We start from the raw sequence: 17582 nt of genomic DNA on the forward strand, positions 1-17582 counted from the left end.
CTCATTAACTGTCTCTCATGGTTTCAGTATTCATGGTGGGCTTGTGAGGATGCTGGTGCTTTACACATTACATAAATAAATGTCTTTTGCTGTAGGACTGATCTGCTTATTATGAAAGGTTATAACAAAATGGGTATTTTGTTTAATGGAATCTCAGTGGTTACAGTGGTAGGCCAGGCCTTTGGTATTGGTAGTCTCCAGTGCCAAATCCCGGAGGTAGGTTTGTGTTTTGAGAATCCCTGTTATGCTATTGTAGGAGGGTTTGTATATTGCTTTGCCAGCTGTAATGTAAATATTTGTAGTTTTTAACTAAATACCAATGATTGCTTTGTGACAAAACTTGTGCTCATTATAATAGGTATGAGTTGTATATGATAAGCCAGTGATTAAGGTTGTAGGCCTGAATGGTTCATTGGGAAAAGTTATGTCAGATGCCATAGGTCTGATCTGTTTATCATGAAACATAATGTCAAAAGCTGTATGCCTGTTATATAGCGAACACCATATTTTAAAACCAATAACTATTTTGTTGAATAGATTCTCAGAGATTACTGCAGCAGGCAAGACTTTGGGTGTTGGTCACCCCATCAGACAACCATGGAGATAGAAGATTTGAATTTGTTAACCGCTTTTAGAAGGAGTTGCATATTTTTGGCAACTTGGATGTCTGCCTGATTGTCGCCTTATTGGAGAGCACAGACTACTCTTGGACTGCGTTGTGCACGGTGACAAACTAAAATCGAATTATAAATGCTTTAAGCCTTATTGGTTCATTGGGAAAAGTTCTATTAGTTTTTGAAGGTCTGATCAATTTTTAATGAAACGTTACGACCAGTGCAATAAGCCTGTCTAATATGTTTTGAAGAGAACGTGCAGCCCAATAGGTTTTTAAGGTGGATTTGTATTACATTGTGGTTAAAGCTTGTTGACAGAAACTTTATTACACACATTCTAAGAGAAAGCTGCAGCAGGCAATTAATCTTGTGTCAGTCACCTCTGACAGATTATTGGTAATCTTTTTTTGGAGGGCCTGGCAGACAATTAATTAATAATAAAAACATGAACAATACTTACATGCACCCACATAGAAGGCCTTTGCACTAGCCCTCGTCTGTTTGTTTGAGTGACATTTACATTCTTTGTCTTCTTACCATGAAAACATAATGCAGAGAGCAGCGGTTTAAACCATTTCTCCATTTGGCTTTGTTGCCCTGTGAATGACAGCATTTTGCCTGATAACGTTCACATCTGCCTTGAAATTAGTGTACTCCAATACCTGGGCCTGTGGACAGTCCTTAGTATCCACGGTTTCCATTCCGTCTTTTCATTTTTTTGCATGTTCCAGTTGTCCAGACAGTTATCCTTGGCTGCTTGCTTGCCTCTTATTTTATCTACAGTCCACTGCATCCCGTCCAGCCACTATTACTAAACAGGAGGGCCATCTTGCAATTGTGTTGTCCTTGTCGTAACATTATTTCACTGTTCCTAAAAGGCCACCGATACACAATAGCATTGAAATATGGCCCTCCCATTGTGTTGTTTACTGAACTACCATCTTGTAGTGGTATTGTGCATAGTCTTTTCACCACTTCAGGTGTCATTGTTTTATCACTCCAAAATGGCAAGTACATAGCTTCTAAATGTGGCAGCCATTTTTTATATTATTTTTTCTTTTGCAAGCATGTGCCCTCCACGTTTAATTGGAAACCGGTTTTTTTTCTGTTATTATTCCTTTAAGTTATCTTGTGTTTGCTTGTTGAGTGTCTTTTTTATTTCATATAGGTAAGTCAGAAAACGCAAAAATGAGTTAATAGGACGATCAATGGATGGAAAAGTGAAAGGACGGGTAACTAGGTACATGTACGTTAGGTCAGAGATACTTTCAGTTATAAACCAGACCTATTGTCTTTTTCAGTGCTTGTTTTCAGCACATCATCGGAGTGTAGGTGTTTCCTTGCTCTTTCCTAAGTGTGCAGCTTTCCCTTCTTATCCCTTCCTCCATGCACTCCATCTACATTCTCCATCCCCACCACAACTGTTTTATTTTTGTGTTTTTTTTTTAATCACCCACCCAGCTACCCTTGTGCTATCCTGCCACTTTTCAACACCTATTTCACCCGAAACGGCTTCTACAACCGCTCCCTCCTTTACCTTTCTTTTTTTCTGTTTCTCTGACAGGGCACTTCCTTCTTTTAAAATGTAGGATTGCCGTACACTTTTTATTTTTGTAATTTGCAGCTCCAATTTAAATTAAAACACAAGGTGAGGGCTTCATTATGACACTTGTCAACATGTTGAGGCTGCTTTAATGTCAACATACATGTACATGCATCATAATACATTCATGCATATACCTTATTGTTTGTTTGGCTTTTTTTGCCAATGGGTTACCACATCTGCAAACAAAACGTTTGATTTCTTTTTGTGGATTCTAAACTGCATTAAGAAAAATCATTGGAAACGGGAAAAGGTCAGCTAACAGCACTGAAAGGCAATACCTATTGGCTTCAAATTCTGTTCTCACACGTGACAAGAGGCAATTAGGTTGGATTTTTGGCCTCTGAGAACAGTGTAACCGTGTGACTCCTTTCAAGACACTTTTGTGTGATTTTTTTAAATCTCTCTAAAAATATTGGAAGGTACTATTACTGCGCTTTAAACTTTTAAATGGACTTTGGTTTTGTTTCAGATATGTTAGGGGTTTAATCCTTAGCTGTCTTTTCTAATCTAATTGTCATGAAAGCAAAGGTTGCAGCTTTCACTTCATGGAAATCTGTGTGCCTGGTTGTCTGTAGTCTCCAGAGTTCTGACTGTCTGGTCTCTGTCTCACCAGGTGGCTTTTCCCAATCATCGGTCACATGGGCATTTGCACATCCTCTGGTGTGATCAGAGACTTTGCGGGACCCTACTATGTGTCGGTAAGTTTTCATGTTTGAGACAACCATGTTATGTATTTTATGTTATTTGTTAAGTCCCTTTTTGTATCCAACAGCTGCTTTAAAGTGTTCACTGGTGACTAGAGATAGAGGGAGGTGGGGCTGGAGAGAGGGAAATGGGGAGCGGTCGGCCATTAGAAGGAAGGCAAGGAACAGGAGAGGGGAAAGGCAGGGGACAGAAGAGGTGAAGGCTAGGTAACAACATAGGGTAAAGCCTGGGTACAGGAAAGTGGAAAGGTGAGAATGGCAGAGGGGGTATTATATACAGGAGAGTACTGTGGCGGGGACAGCAGCAAGGACATGGGAGAGGCAGAAGCTTATAGAGGGATCGATAGGAGACAGGACAGAGAAAGACAGGGTCAAGAGAGGTGGAGAAAAATCATTGGCGATGCATGTGCATCAGTGGTGAAACTGGGACAAGAGACGAGAACCAGCAGGGCATTGGTGACAGAGGGGGTGAAATGGCAAAGACATGAAAAAAGAGCAGAGAGGTAGGGGAAGGTAGGGTTAGGTGCCGGCTAGGAGAGGTGACGAGTCAGGGCCATGTAAGAAGGTAGCCAGAGCAAGGTTAGAAGAAGATGAAGATTGAATTGAGAATGGAGATACAGTGAGAAGATGGGGACAGGGGTGGAGATAAAAACTGGGGTGATTGTTATGGGGACAGGGGACGCTACTCCACTGTACACTATTTAAGTTTATGCCACTTTACTTACGCTGTTCCACTGTATGCCACTCCACTCTACTCCACTCCATTGTAGGCCACTCCACACCACCACACTGTACACTACTCTGCCCTACACCACTCCATTCTACGCTTTTTCAGTGTACGCCACTCCTGTGCCCAACACCACTCTACTGTACTCCGCTCATTAATACTGCACTCCACTCAACAGTAGTCTACACCCCATAGCACTCCACTGTACAACAATGTACTCGTCATTGCGAGTCTACATCTCTCTACTTTACTCAATTCTCTTTACGCCACTCTAGTTCACTGTATGACACTTTACCCCAATAAACCCCACTCTAGGCTGTTCCATTCTGTGACACTCTACTGTATACAACTCCACTCTACAATACTGCACTACACTTTATGCCACTGTGCAGCCCTCTACAGCTCTATATGCCCCTACCCTCCACTGAACAACACAGTAACCCACTCTGACACTGTGGACTCTATACTCCACTGTGTGCCAGTCGGAGACAGTCTACTGCCCGCTTGGACACACTACGCAACTCCCTCCACCTCACCCCACTTTAATCCACTGTACTCTGACAAACTACTCCACTGTATGCCACTCCACTCTACAGCACTCCACGGCACTCTACACCCCTCCGCTCTGTGCAGCTCCCTCTATGCCACTGTAACTCATTTAACTGCATTAGAATCTGACACACTACTCCACTCTACACCACTCTGCTACTCTGCCACTCCATTCTACTCCACCCTATGCCACTCCACTCTACTCCACGCCATTCCACTGTAGAACACTCATCCACTCAGTGGCTCGCTACAACACTTTCCAAGACTCTGACACTCCAGATCACTCCACTGTGCAATAAACCACTCCATTCTGTTATACTTTACTCCACTGTATGGTGTGCCAGGCGACTCTGCTCTACAACATAACACTCTACTCTGACACTTAGCTCCACTCAACTCCACTTCACTCTATTCCATTATGGGATACTTTGCCCCACTCGGTCACTGTTCTTCACTCCACTCTACACCACTCGACTGTATGATACTCTTTTCCATTCTATGCATCTGCCCTCTACAAAACTATACTACACTCTATGCCCTTCTACGAGACTGTACTCCATTCTGTCCCCATACACTCCACAGTACAACTTTGTACTCCTCGCTGTCTTGCTAGATTCAATCGTACAGCACACTCTGCTCCCTGAGACTTTACAATACTTTGACATGATGACTAAAATTTTGCCAAATTAAAGTATTAACTGACTGACTTTACAACACTTTGACACAGCACTCCACTGTACTCTGCAAAATGGCTCTCCGATTTGACACTTTTCTCGGCTCTGTGCTAAGCCACGCCACTCCACTCTGCTGCGCTCCACCCGACTCTACTTTGAGATGCCACTGCACTGTATGACACTTTACTCCCCTATACCACTCCATTGTACTCCACTCTGTGACACTCTCCTCCACTGTACTGTACAACACTTCACATAACGACAGTCCGCTCAATGACACTAGACTGTATGATCTAAAACACCTTATTATTAAAAAAAAATAAAAAATTGAAATTCAATGGGAAAAAAAAACAAAGGTTAAAACTTAGTTATAGTTGGGGGAAAAAGTATTTATTATTTTTATACAAACCAACCTTAAATTACACAAACATTTTATACCTTACATGTATATTTTATGCACAAGTTCTAAATTACTATAACTTTATTTCTTCTTTCTAAACAAACCTAACTTAAACTACGCAAAGATTAGTACTTGTAAAGTTAGTAACACCTTAAATATAAATCTATGTACAACCTTCACATTATTACTAGCGCACCGCCATACGCTCCGTTTTCAGCTCGCTAACCACACAACTATAACTCACTCCTTTTCCATGCACTGCTTATACCTTTTTATATTACATCACTTATGCCATATGAACTCGTATATTATTTATAATTATAATAATACTTATAACACCCCATATCACATCATTTGTGAGAACACAGTGCATTGTACAGTGGTGAGTTCTAGTTCTAGTTGTGTGGCTAGCGAGCTGCAAGTTTAGTTTAGAAAGAAGAAATAAAAGTTACAGTAATATAAAGCTGGTGCGTAAAATATAAGGTATAACTATAGAGATTCTAATGTGTGTAGTTTGTTTGGTTTGTATAGCAAAGCTGTAACCTTTGTTTATTTCGGTTTTTGCGTCTCAAAATCTGGGCACCCTACTTACTTTGTCTCATCAAACTTTGAGCAAGAGAGAGAAAAGCATAAAAAAGGCAAATACGAGGAAAGGATAGATTAACAAAGTGACAAAAAAGCAGGGATGAACAAGAATGTGGAAGAGTGAGATAAAGGTGCAGAGTGTGTCTGGTGGTATTTGAAAGAGGCATGAGGTGGAATCTAGACTATGTGGACTTGGTATTGAGAAACCACTTACATTCGATAGGGGCAACTTCAGGCTTCTGACCAAAACTTTGGACCCCAGAATGTATTCTTTTACAAATTAATCACTAGGTAAGACATATATAGTAGTGGGTTGTAGCGCGGACAATACATGGGGCAGGTGAACAGGAGAGGGGAAACAGCAGGAAGCATGGAAAGAGGAGATGGTAGGTGGTGAGGACAGCAGTGGAAAAAGTCAATAGGTAGGGAAAAAGTGAGAACCGGAGATGAAGCAGCAACAGCAAAGAGGCTTAGCATCAGGAGAGGGGAGACAGAAGAATGTGGGTTCAGAGATGGGGGGAAAAGCAGTGACAGGAGAGGTGGAAGAGGAAACATTGGGGAGGTAGAGACATCAAGGGTTAGTAAGTCTGTGACGGTACATAGATGTGACGTGAATAGGATTTTTTTGAAACCGTGACAGGGAATGAACAGTGGGAGTCTGGAATAAGTGTTGGAGGAAGCAGAGGCAGGAGAGAGGGTTGCAGGTAAAGGGTTGGGGAGGCAAAGACGAACGAAGATGCAAGACATTTAGGAGACTGAATAGGCAAGGAGGTAAAGAGATGGGAAGCGGCAGAATCTGGTGGCAGGAGATGGTAGACCTCATCCATGCATGGACACGATAGTAGAGATAGCAGGTGGGTAAAGTATTGTGAAGACTATAATAACAGGAATTACAGGAGGAGGCATGAGTTGAGTAACAAGGCGGAGAAAAGGGAATTGAGAATGAAATATAGTATTTGAATTATCAGTTGGAAAATAATGTTGTAAAATTGACACTTTGTAAATGGTAATCCTAAACAGTAGAATGCTTCCCACCACACAGAGAGGAGCAGGTTAGGTGGGCTTTACTACAGACGCCTCTCCCACCACTTCCTTAAGTCTTTGGGTACAAATCTCTTGACACATTATGTACAGAAAGCATAAGCTGGGACAGCTTTGGTGAGTGAACGGGTGTCTGCCAGGTACTAAACTACTTTACTTAAAAAGGTACAGGTTGTGAGGTCCATGACCTGCTTAATGGATTGCTGATACACATGACCGACACTCTTTACTGTATGCGCATCCCAATACTGACATTTGATGCCCCTGTGTGCAGAAGTCGCTCATCTCATGGAAATGCTGTGATCCTACTGTTTATTCTTCTGTTGAACTAACACACAATTTCATATTTTGTAGGAAGATAATATGGCTTTTGGGAGACCAGTGAAGTAAGTTGTGTTTTTTTTTTTTTAATAGGGAGCAGAATTACCTTTATTGTGTGAGGGGCTCTGTTAGAAATGAGTGCTGCTGCCCCTGATTAGGAAGCAAGCAAACAAACAATGCTGGTGTCTTCTGATCCACGGGTTTGTGCTGCTTCTAGCTTCTTGAACATCAGAAGCTGCACAGAAGGATTGGGTGGATTCCCGTGTATAAACTAAGATGAACTGGGGTGTTTAAGAGCAGAAGTGTAATCTACCTAACATGTTGGGCAGGCATGGCCTTTGTGTGCCATGACATATCTGCTCCCTCCTGTTTCCTTTCTCCACCTGTCCACCTCTTTTTATCCCTCTATCTTGTTCTTTACACCTCACTTACTGCCTCTCACACTCCCTCCATCCCTTAATTTGTGGATGTGCCCCCCCCTTACTATGTACGTGTTACTCATGCAGCACTCCAGTGGAATAGAAATTGTATGATTCATGTCTCTTTTGTACAAACTCTTTCCAGACAGTGACCCACATCTTGTATACTCATTTTTTTCTTTCACTTAAAGGTACTGGAAACTGGATCCGAACAAGGTGTATGCTAGTGGCCCCAACGCTTGGGACACCGCTGTCAATGAAGCATCCGAGGAGTACAAACACAGGATGGTAAGGACTCTAACCTGTCATACTGTCTGCGCATGAACCTTAAATTCACCCATTCTTAGGTTTTGGCCAAAACTCAGAGACCAATTCAATGTTTGTGTGTCTGGAAATCTTCTTACATTTGAGCTGAGCTTTTATGTGTTCGGCTGTGTCCATTCTGTCCCTCCTGGGGTGTTCTTGTTCCTTCTCAGCCTCTCTCTATCTGTAACTCTATCTTTGTGAGTTTTTATGCTACCCTCTCATTCATTGTTCTGTATTTGTGCATCTGTAACCCACTAGCCTTAAGTCCTTGTGTTAACTGAGCTGTCATACAGTTAGTTATGTATCTATTCTTCCATCCAGCAAGCGTGTTACCACTTTATTCTCTATGCTGTATGTGTGTTTCTGTTCTACTATCGCTGTTAGACTAGGTCACTTTCTCCTACTTCTGTATCTATGTGCCTCTGTCCTTTAGAGATTGTAATACTTTTTCGGTCTCCCGCCTCTGTTTGTATATTGGGGCATCTGTTCACCTAACTTCTTATTACTAGCTCTCTCCTGGGTGCCTCTGTCCTTGTGATGAACTTTGCCACTTTCCCCCCGTGTGGTATATAGTTCTTTCAGTCCCTCTTCATCATACCTGCAGGATATCTGGCAGCACCCTGTGCACACCAGGTTGTAATACTCATTATATGGTCTAGGTATTTCCAAATAAACAAAGCTTTGGCACCGAGATGGTCCCAGGCATAAACTTTCAAATCATGCTCACTAATTTAACAGTGCTCCTGTCTGCCTCTGTCTTTAGAGTGGGACATATGTGCATATTGCTCTTATTACTCAATAGCTTTTTTATTTTTTTATTTAACTTCTGCACAATATTCTCTCAGGAGAGGTTCCAGTTCTACAGTCAGCTTCTGAGAACTCTCATTATTCCGTATTTCCGGGGCTTAAGGAATGTGCAAATTGCGGACTATATTTATCCAATCAGGCCCCTCACAAATATTGCCTTAAGTGCTTGGAGATTAAATCACTCGGCCACACCCAATGTCCTCTTATGTTCATTGCAGCTCTGTGCAGGGTTTCACATACTATCTGTGACGTTGCTGCATAGGTGCAATTATTTTCTTCTTAAGAAGTAGTAACGAGGTTTCCTCTAGCAGAGACACCAGGGTAAACAAACGTCTCTTACTTTGAGCTCCCATATAGGAGCCTTAATTCCCAGTAATTCTCTTTGGAGGTAGTGGTTCCTCCATTAGTGCGCACCAAAAGATACACAAGTGGCCTGACACAAAAAAGGTACCAAAGATCTGACTGAGACTGTAGCATTATCCTAGGTGGGATGCCTCTGGCAATACAGTGGAACATGCTTGAGGTGCCATTTACAATGTGGTTCATTGGCAAACGTGTAACAGGAATGTCTTTGAGGGACTTTCTGCTGTTTCATCAGACAATTGCCTGAGGTGCTCAAGTCTGAGCATTACTTTCTTTCTGGACTCTTGTCTGCAATATCTGTGCTATAGAATCCTTTAACCAGGAGACTAGCCAAGGCTAAAGAAGCGTATCTCCTTTCAAACACCTCATCTTTTGGGATGGGACTCTTCTTGGTCAAGTTAGTTTGATGGTCTCTTGCTTTGCACATCTGCACCTGAGAGCAGTTCAGTGTTGCCCAAACTTCCTAACCAGATTATTCCACCTTCTCTCCCTATCACTACCATTACTGGGAGTTTTTGATAGACTTCTAACCACAGATTCCTCACTCTGTGAATTTCCCCCTGGCATCAGACTGAATCTGGAAAGTTTTTAACAATTCCCTTGCGCATCGGTAAGTGGCATCATGTGGTTCTGGATGTGGTGGATCTGCTTCGGGTTTATCCCGCCTTGAATGTGGTGACTGGCCCACTATATCCGTGCCACCTCCACACACTGTCATTTCCTTTCTTTCCGCATCTACCAATGCGTAGCTGGAGCTTCTCAATTTTTCCACTTTTGACAGAGATTCTCCTTCCGAAAATTATCAAAGTGTGTAGACAATAACCTGGTAAGCATCTGCAACAGCTAAGCAGAACTCGGTTTTGCCGAACTTTGTAGGTCAAAAAAGGACTCCTAGTCAAAGGTGTATTGGTCTCGGTCAAGGGTGTGGATGCACTCATGCTCCAAAGGCTGCTCTTGTGAATAATCAACTAATAGTCATTAAAGTTGCACAGTTAAGGTGAGTCTAGGAAGTACCATAAAAATCAATGCATGGGTCTCTTTTGTCCTGACAATCCCACCACTCTGAGTCGTGCAATACCCCAGGCCCCTCTTGGCCACAGAGTCATTCCTGCTTCACAGAACTGATTTCCACACTAGTTCCGCTTTCTGAGGCAGCAACTTCACAACAGCTCTAGCGGCTCAAGGTGCCTTGAGCCACATCTTTAGTGTCACACCAGATCCTTGTGGAGTGCCTTCGGGACCCATGAATCTGAGGGAACCACCAGTCAAAATACCATGTTGAGATGCATCCACAACACTGTGTCCCTCATACTTGACCCGAGACCAGGCTTGACATCGGCTCTGCGACTTCAGCACCCGTACCATGCCCAGTTTCCTTCTCAGCACCATGTCCGCCGCCCGGCCTGGGGACTGACTCTGGCACCGACGTTGCTGGAAACTGAGCCAATGTTACTCTTCGATTCCAAGACCCATTCCCTTTCTCCAAGACTATAAGCCATTCAGAACAGAGACGGTTCCTCCACACTTCATATTTGGAGACAGTGATGATGATGATGATGATGATGATGGTGATTAGCAGGAGGAGCTATACTTTAATAATGGCAATGTCTTGATGAACTTCAGGATGCTGGAGGCCTTAATATATCCCCAAATGTTGGCTTCTTTTCCCCCAGCCCAGCAACGGCATCAGAAGAATCAGCCTCTTTTGCGACAGTCATTAGGAGAATGCCTGAAGTTCTAGAACTTATCTACCTATTAACAGTGTCCAAACTTTTGATTGTGAGAGTTCTCAAGGCAATTCTCCCTCAGAAGCGCCTTCCACCTAATTTGAAGTTCAGAACTCCAGTATGCCTTCCTGCTCCTCCCTCTCCTGCCCAGAGTGCTGAAATAGATCAGAAAGACCAAGCCCAAATCACCCTATTGACTGCAGACTGTCCAAAGAGCGTGTGGTACCATAAATTCTAGTCTTGAGCACACATTCTCCAATCTGGCTGCACCTTTCGAGAGGACCTCCTGTTGCAACAGCAGGGACAGGTTGTGCACCCAAGCTTGCACAACCTACACCTCCGTGCTTTGGGATTGAGCAGCAACAGTTAATGACCTCTAGTCTCCCTCCTAAAGTGATTGGTGTCACCTTGACAACTCTGTGTCCCTCCACCAAAACTGTCCATGCAGGTTTCTGGGCGAAGTTTGTTGCTTGGTGTTCCTCCCTGAAGCATTCAACTCCTGAATGTGCTGTTAACAGATGTCCTCCGTTTTTGTTTGTCCTTATCCCAGAAAGGCCTTGCTTCGGCACCGGTTAAAGATTACCTTTCTGCTATCTCTTGTAGTTTTTACATCTAACTGCTCTGCCACCTGTTGTAATGCGTTTTCTGAAAGGGAAGGCCCACTGTTTTATGATGCTGCAGTGATACTTTAACTTGGTACTCACTAACTTGATGTACACTCCTTTCCAAGCTTTGCACAGTTGTCCTATTTGCATTCTAACTACACAGACAGCATTCCTCGTCCCCACAGGTGTGGCCAGGCGAGTGAGTGACCTTCAGGCTTTGTTCATGGGACCACCATATACATCTTTCTTCCCAGAAAAATGTGTTATTTGGACAAAAGCAGCATGCCTGCTATTGGTAGTCACGACCTTCCACATAGGGCATCACCTTGCTGCCTTTCTGTGCACGATTTTACCCCTCCAAGGAGGAAGAGCAGCTTCATCACCTGGACCCTTAAAGGGCTCTTAGTTTCTGTGTTGATTGAACCAGAGATTACCAATAGGACGACAAACTTTTAATCTGCTTCTATGTAGCTAAGAAAGGCAAAGCAGTGCAAAAGAGAACCATCTTGCGGTGATTGTGTTACTCATCAAGATCTGCTGGTGGCTGGCCCATAAGCAGCCCCTAGAAAGCTTGCGTGCTTACTCCACCTGAGCGAAGGCTGCTACGACTACACTGGTACTCGGTGTGCCAATTATGGTCATTTACCAAACTGCTATGTAGGAATCAATCTACAAGTTCAGAAAGCTCTACTATCTGAAAAGCCAGGTCTGATGGGACGGGAATCGCACCGAATCTGTCTTCCAGGATTTCCTGGTCTGAGTTGTTCTGAAAACCTACTACGGGGGGGAAATACTGCCTTGGTATCTATTCAGAACAGGAGGAATCTAAGGTTAGGTGTCTATATCAGAACTAGTTAGTTACCTACTGTAACACCTGTTCTGTCTATCTAACCGCAGATTCCTCACTGACCCAGCCTACTCCCTGTTCTGTGGATTAGACTCATGCAGTCCATTAATAAGATGCCAAACTGACAGTCTGCACAGTGCCATATTCTGAGTTCAGTGGCTCTTCACCTGTTGGCGTGGATGGAGATCAGAAAAATGTTGATGTCGGTGTGCAGAAGTGATGCTGAAATAGTGGCCTTATCGTCACATCCGAGGCAGGACAAACTAGACATATGCTGTACGACACCACCCACTGACACACATAGGAATTGCAAAACAATTTCCAGATAAATCTGATGCCTGGGGGAAATTAAAAACGTGAGCAATCTGAGGTTACATACAGTCCCTACCAGAAAAGGCATTACTGAAGTTAAGTAAGATGTTCTACAGGAGAAGTTGGTCTTCCTTCTGTTTCAGAACTGAAGAACACCAAGTATTGTCTGTGCGTTTCCTGTTCTTAGGGGATGTCTTTTTGATTAGCAGAGAACCCAGAGTTTTCTATTACAAGCCCCACCACCTCCCTTACTTCCTGTTTTGCACAAGGTAGTTCACTCATTATAGCTGAGCATACACTTTCATTGTTAGCTCTTCACTGGCCTTGTAATAGGTACTCTGACCTGTTCAAACTAAACTGTTGCTTAACTTGGCCTCAGAAGTGGAACTCCATTTACCCTAAAGCTGACGTTACTTGACCACTCTTAAACCTAGCAATTCCGAGGTGCTGAAGAAATCTTCTACATGCAACAGTAATAAAGCAAGTGACTGTATTGCCACTGTACATCCCCCTTTTTTTATATCCCAACCCACCAGAGTATATTTGCAAGTCCCGCAGGCTCTATTTAAGCATTGTGAGATGCTTAGAGGAAGTCTGAGTTAAAAGTTATATTCAGAATTTTGTAGTTGAACATCCTTTCGATGGGACTTGTTTCCCCAGTTCACAAGCCACAGCCGGTTTGTGATTTGAATTTTTTGGCACTTCCAGCCATCTAGTGTAAACCTGCTTCTTTTGAGTGTGGTGACATTGGCTCACAAATCGGAGAGTTTCAGGCTCTGCCCTCTTCAAAGCCCTTTAAGAATTGTCAGATGCACAAGGTGGTCCTTCTGCACATCTGAAAGTCCCCCACAAATTCCATATAAAAGCGGAGATCCATGCCCCTTTAATTTCTTACTGTTTTCTACATATAAGGCTTAGTGGAACCCTCTTGATTTGGATGTATGGAAAGTTGATCTGTTTTACCTGTTGCCGTTCAAAGATGGCCTGCTCTTCAGTCAAACACTAGTTCACCTCCGGAACATCATAGCATTGAAACCTTTAAAGCATCTACTGCCCATGTTTTTGTTACATGCATATTGATCAGTGAAAGACCTCATCCCAGGCACGTTCATGGGCTTAGAGAAGGTGCCCAATCTCTTTTTCTGTGGCTTTCTAGTACATGTCCCTCCAGCTGTCATCTCTAATGGTTCTACATGGGCCTCTCCATGCACTTTTCTAGAGTTTGTAATAGACAGCAAATTCCATGTTGTCAAGCGTTATTGAAGATCTGTTTGACTAAGCCTTTCTATCTGGCTGCATGCTGTCTTCTCCTTATGGTGGTTAGTTTGCAAATCTACTATCAATATCAAGAAATGGGAAACAGGAGTTGGTGGGTAAATCTGTTGAAAGGGGTTACTCTTGTAGCAGTGATCTATAACATCAATACACAACTCAACACTCAGTCTGTACCTGCAGCTTGTGGAATGAATGAATGAATGAATGAATGAGTGAATGAATGAACAGTATAATGGTTATGCTGTGGAGAGTGAAGGGCACATTCCCTGGGTGGCCTGACCGTATTCCATCGATGCTGTTACCAAGCTTCCCTTTCAAACTTAGGTTGTGCAAAACTGGCCCTGTTCTTCGGTATCGAGCGAGATACACCGTGAACTTTGAGGAAGGGGAGGCTTGGGGATTACAGAATAAGAGCCACATTCTTGAGTAATTTGTACCTTTTCTTCCCTCTCTGGCTAGCACAACCTTTGCTGTGACAACTGCCACTCTCACGTAGCCATGGCACTGAACCTTATGAAATACGATGGTAGCTCCTCCTGGAATATGGTGAAGCTCTGCTTCTTGATGCTACTCCACGGCAAGTATATCAGGTAATTCCCACCTTCCATTCCTTAATATGACACCGGCACCCCAGTTTCAGGAGGGAAAATAATTTCCTCATGAAAACATATTTTATTCTATCTGGCAGCCCCCGTAGCAGGGAGTTTTGGCCCCCAAACTATGCATTAATTATTCAGCTGTCCAGTAATAGCCATTCTGTTGACCTTGACGATCTATTTAAGAATGCTCTGCTTTAGGATTCCCGATGTTTAGTAATATGCTTGCGCATGGTGATCCTGAAAAGTCTTGTCATGCTGGGGATTGCAGTAGGGGTTAGTTATGTCTTCTGTGCTCTACCGTAAGATCTGTGGGTCTTGAAGTGGAGATGAGCAGTGTGCTGCAAATCTTGGGTGATTTAGTGGGTGATGTTGCTTTCCCTAAATATCTGAAGCTCTCGTCTGTTTCCCTCTCAGCTTTGGTGGCTTTCTCAAGACGTGGCTCCCGTTTCTCCTGGTGCTGGGCATTGGAATCACGGTTTGGCTCGCCCTGCATCTTCGGTGATGGCGCAGACACTTGTTTCTGCTAGTTCAGCTGAATGGGATGAAACAGCCTGTGGGCACACGGCTGAGACCGAAGAAGACTGCTTCCATGTGTATATTGTGCTTCTTCCGTGTCCATGCCCTGCATTCTCATCTCTCGGCGCACAGGCTGGGATATCAACTCTGCTTTTCCATCCAGGCCACTAGCTGGCCACTTCAGAGCACTGTGCAGGACCAAGTGATCCTGGTGCAGGAACATGAGGCTTGGATGCACTTTCCAAGGAGCGCCTCTCAGAATGTTGAGTGCCATCACCAAGTGTCTTCTATGTGTATATCGAGTAATCCTGTGTGTTTTTTTCCAGTCCAATTGTGTTTGGGTTACTGTCAGTCCAGTCGGTTTTTGGGTAGCAAATCAAATCAGATTGAGGTTCAGGATGCTGCAGTCCAGTTAATTTTCCGGGTGCGGACAGTCTGCTTCAGCTTCTCGGCATTGATAGCCCTGTTCCTTTTTTCGGTGCTGTTGGGCCAGATTGATGTCTTTTAGATTCTGAGTGCTGCGATTTCATTTTAGATGTTTGGATGCTGCCAGCTCAATTTGATTTCAGAGTGGTTGACAGCCCTCCACCTTTAGATACTTTCTTTTTGTGTCAGCAGGCAGAACAAGACTAATAAAATATTTAACTTCACACCAGTTATATGTATTTTGCTATCAGGTACGGACAATTTGTTCTTGGCTAAGTCAACTGCAGTTTATTGTAATTTACAGACAAGATATCACTAATAAAGGACTCTGCTGAAATTGAATTCATTGTTTAGGTTTGGCCCAGGTGTTTTAATGCTTCAAAATGTCCTATTGCCAATTTGTTTTTATCTTTGAAGACAATTACAATATTATATCCAGTGCTTGTTATTTATGCGTTCTGTATGGAAGCCCGAGTCCCACTGTGTGAGTACAATGCCTCCGCAAGACTACCTCCTGTAGTCTAAAGAGAGACCACTGTGGACAGTTCCCCAGACCCCGGAATGGACCTCTGGGAGACCGCGGTGCTGGCCAGATCTGGATGTGACAGAGGATTTAGCTACTCTGGGAAGTCAAGTGTGACAGGGAGGTGAGCGACAGAAATAAGTTGACAACCAGAGTGTGTTTTTTTTTTTTTTCTATGATATACCCATGACCACCTTCTCCCTTCTCTTGTTTGTCACCTTCTCACTTATCCACTCTTTGAGCAGACAGTAGGGCTCGGCTTTCACCTTCTCCATTTCATAGGTCTAGTTAGCCAGGGCTGAAAAGCTCAATAGTGTAAACTACTCTTCCTGTTTCTCTACCTATCTTGAACATAGAGACCCTGGTTAATAGCACGCTTAGTGGGGGCTGGCCCCCACCTGTATTAGAATGGCTGCTCACCATTCTGTATTTCTGCTGCCCGCCACCTCTACATATCTCCTAGTTTTGCATGTAACCTTTGACTCCGAAGACTTACCGTTGTGTTGGTGATCGGGCGAAGGTTGAGAGAAGCTGGAGCTTCATTGTCATGCAGCTGTATTCACATTCCTTCCCTGTCAAGCAGCTGCATGCACATTCTTGCAACTCTCAGCCCGTGCTGCAATTTAGTGCTAGCTGTATGCGTTTGTGGCATGTATAGTGACTGTCTTTAACAAGCATTGGCAACGCCACTAGGTTTCCCCTGTGTGAGATCTATTGCGTTTGCCAGTGTCTTTTACATACGTTGTACAGCAAAGTGGAGTGGAGTAAAGTGGTGTATAGAGTGCAGCAGTGCAGAGGGGAGTGGCATAGAGTGACTTACAGTGGAGTGGCATAGCTTAAGTCTCAGTTTATTTAAGTGCATGGTTAATTAAAATCTTAGCACTGAAAAATAAGACAATACATTCATGTAAAAACATTAAACTGCTGGAAGAAGCTAATTTTACAAGGTAAAGATGACTTCGATGTACAATGACTACTTATTAGAGAGTCCGTGCTAAAATCGCTCATCATAAAACTCCAATCCTAGTTCCTATTCTGGTAGGCTGATAATCGGGAAACTGCCCCCTCCACCTTACAGAAACGATTGATTTACTAAAAGTGCATAATGTGCCAATACTTGTCTGTGCTGGAGTTCAAAATAAAATGTCAGTGCAATCGGACTCTTATGCAGAGAGGAGACAGGATGCCGGACTCAGCCGAGTGCACTACTGCCTGCTAAATTGTTGATTGTCAGTTTGAGTCTTTTTGCAATAAAGTTCCATTGCAAGCAGAGTCTTGTGCAAAAAGGAGGGTCACTGCATGAAGCCCCAAGCCTGGGTTACTATTTTGATGTACAGATAGACTGTGGAAAAAGCTGGCCACTTGATCATTCAAAAGCACTTAAAGTGCGCAGTGTGCCAGTACTTGACGGTACTGGAGTTTGTTCTAAAGTGGCAGTGGAATCAGAATCTTGTGCAAGGTGGGTGTCACATTGCAGGTTTCACCCCGAATACGTTGTCCGCTAGAGGATTGATTTTTAATTCAAATGGAACAGAGTGGCATAAAGTGGAGTGGGGTAGACTGGGGTTCTGTGAAATATAATGGAGTAGAGTGGAATGGCATGGCGTATAGTGGAGTGGCATAGAGTCGAGTGGCA

General features: G+C 43.5%; 1 protein-coding gene across 2 annotated transcripts in view; it reads left to right on the forward strand.

The window, feature by feature from the left end:
- TMEM222 (transmembrane protein 222) overlaps positions 1-15765 on the forward strand; it is a 49601-nt gene extending 33836 nt beyond the window's left edge. For both annotated transcript variants that reach the window (XM_069224090.1, XM_069224091.1), the window contains 5 exons: positions 2834-2918; positions 7255-7286; positions 7832-7928; positions 14342-14472; positions 14896-15765. In XM_069224090.1, coding sequence (XP_069080191.1) covers positions 2834-2918; positions 7255-7286; positions 7832-7928; positions 14342-14472; positions 14896-14983 — 433 coding nt within the window. In that variant the 3' untranslated portion in view covers positions 14984-15765. The remainder of the gene's footprint in view (positions 1-2833; positions 2919-7254; positions 7287-7831; positions 7929-14341; positions 14473-14895) is intronic.
- The last annotated feature ends 1817 nt before the right edge of the window (positions 15766-17582 follow it).

This window comes from Pleurodeles waltl, chromosome 3_1 (genome assembly GCF_031143425.1).
Source record: "Pleurodeles waltl isolate 20211129_DDA chromosome 3_1, aPleWal1.hap1.20221129, whole genome shotgun sequence".
Taxonomy (NCBI): Eukaryota; Metazoa; Chordata; class Amphibia; order Caudata; family Salamandridae; genus Pleurodeles; species Pleurodeles waltl.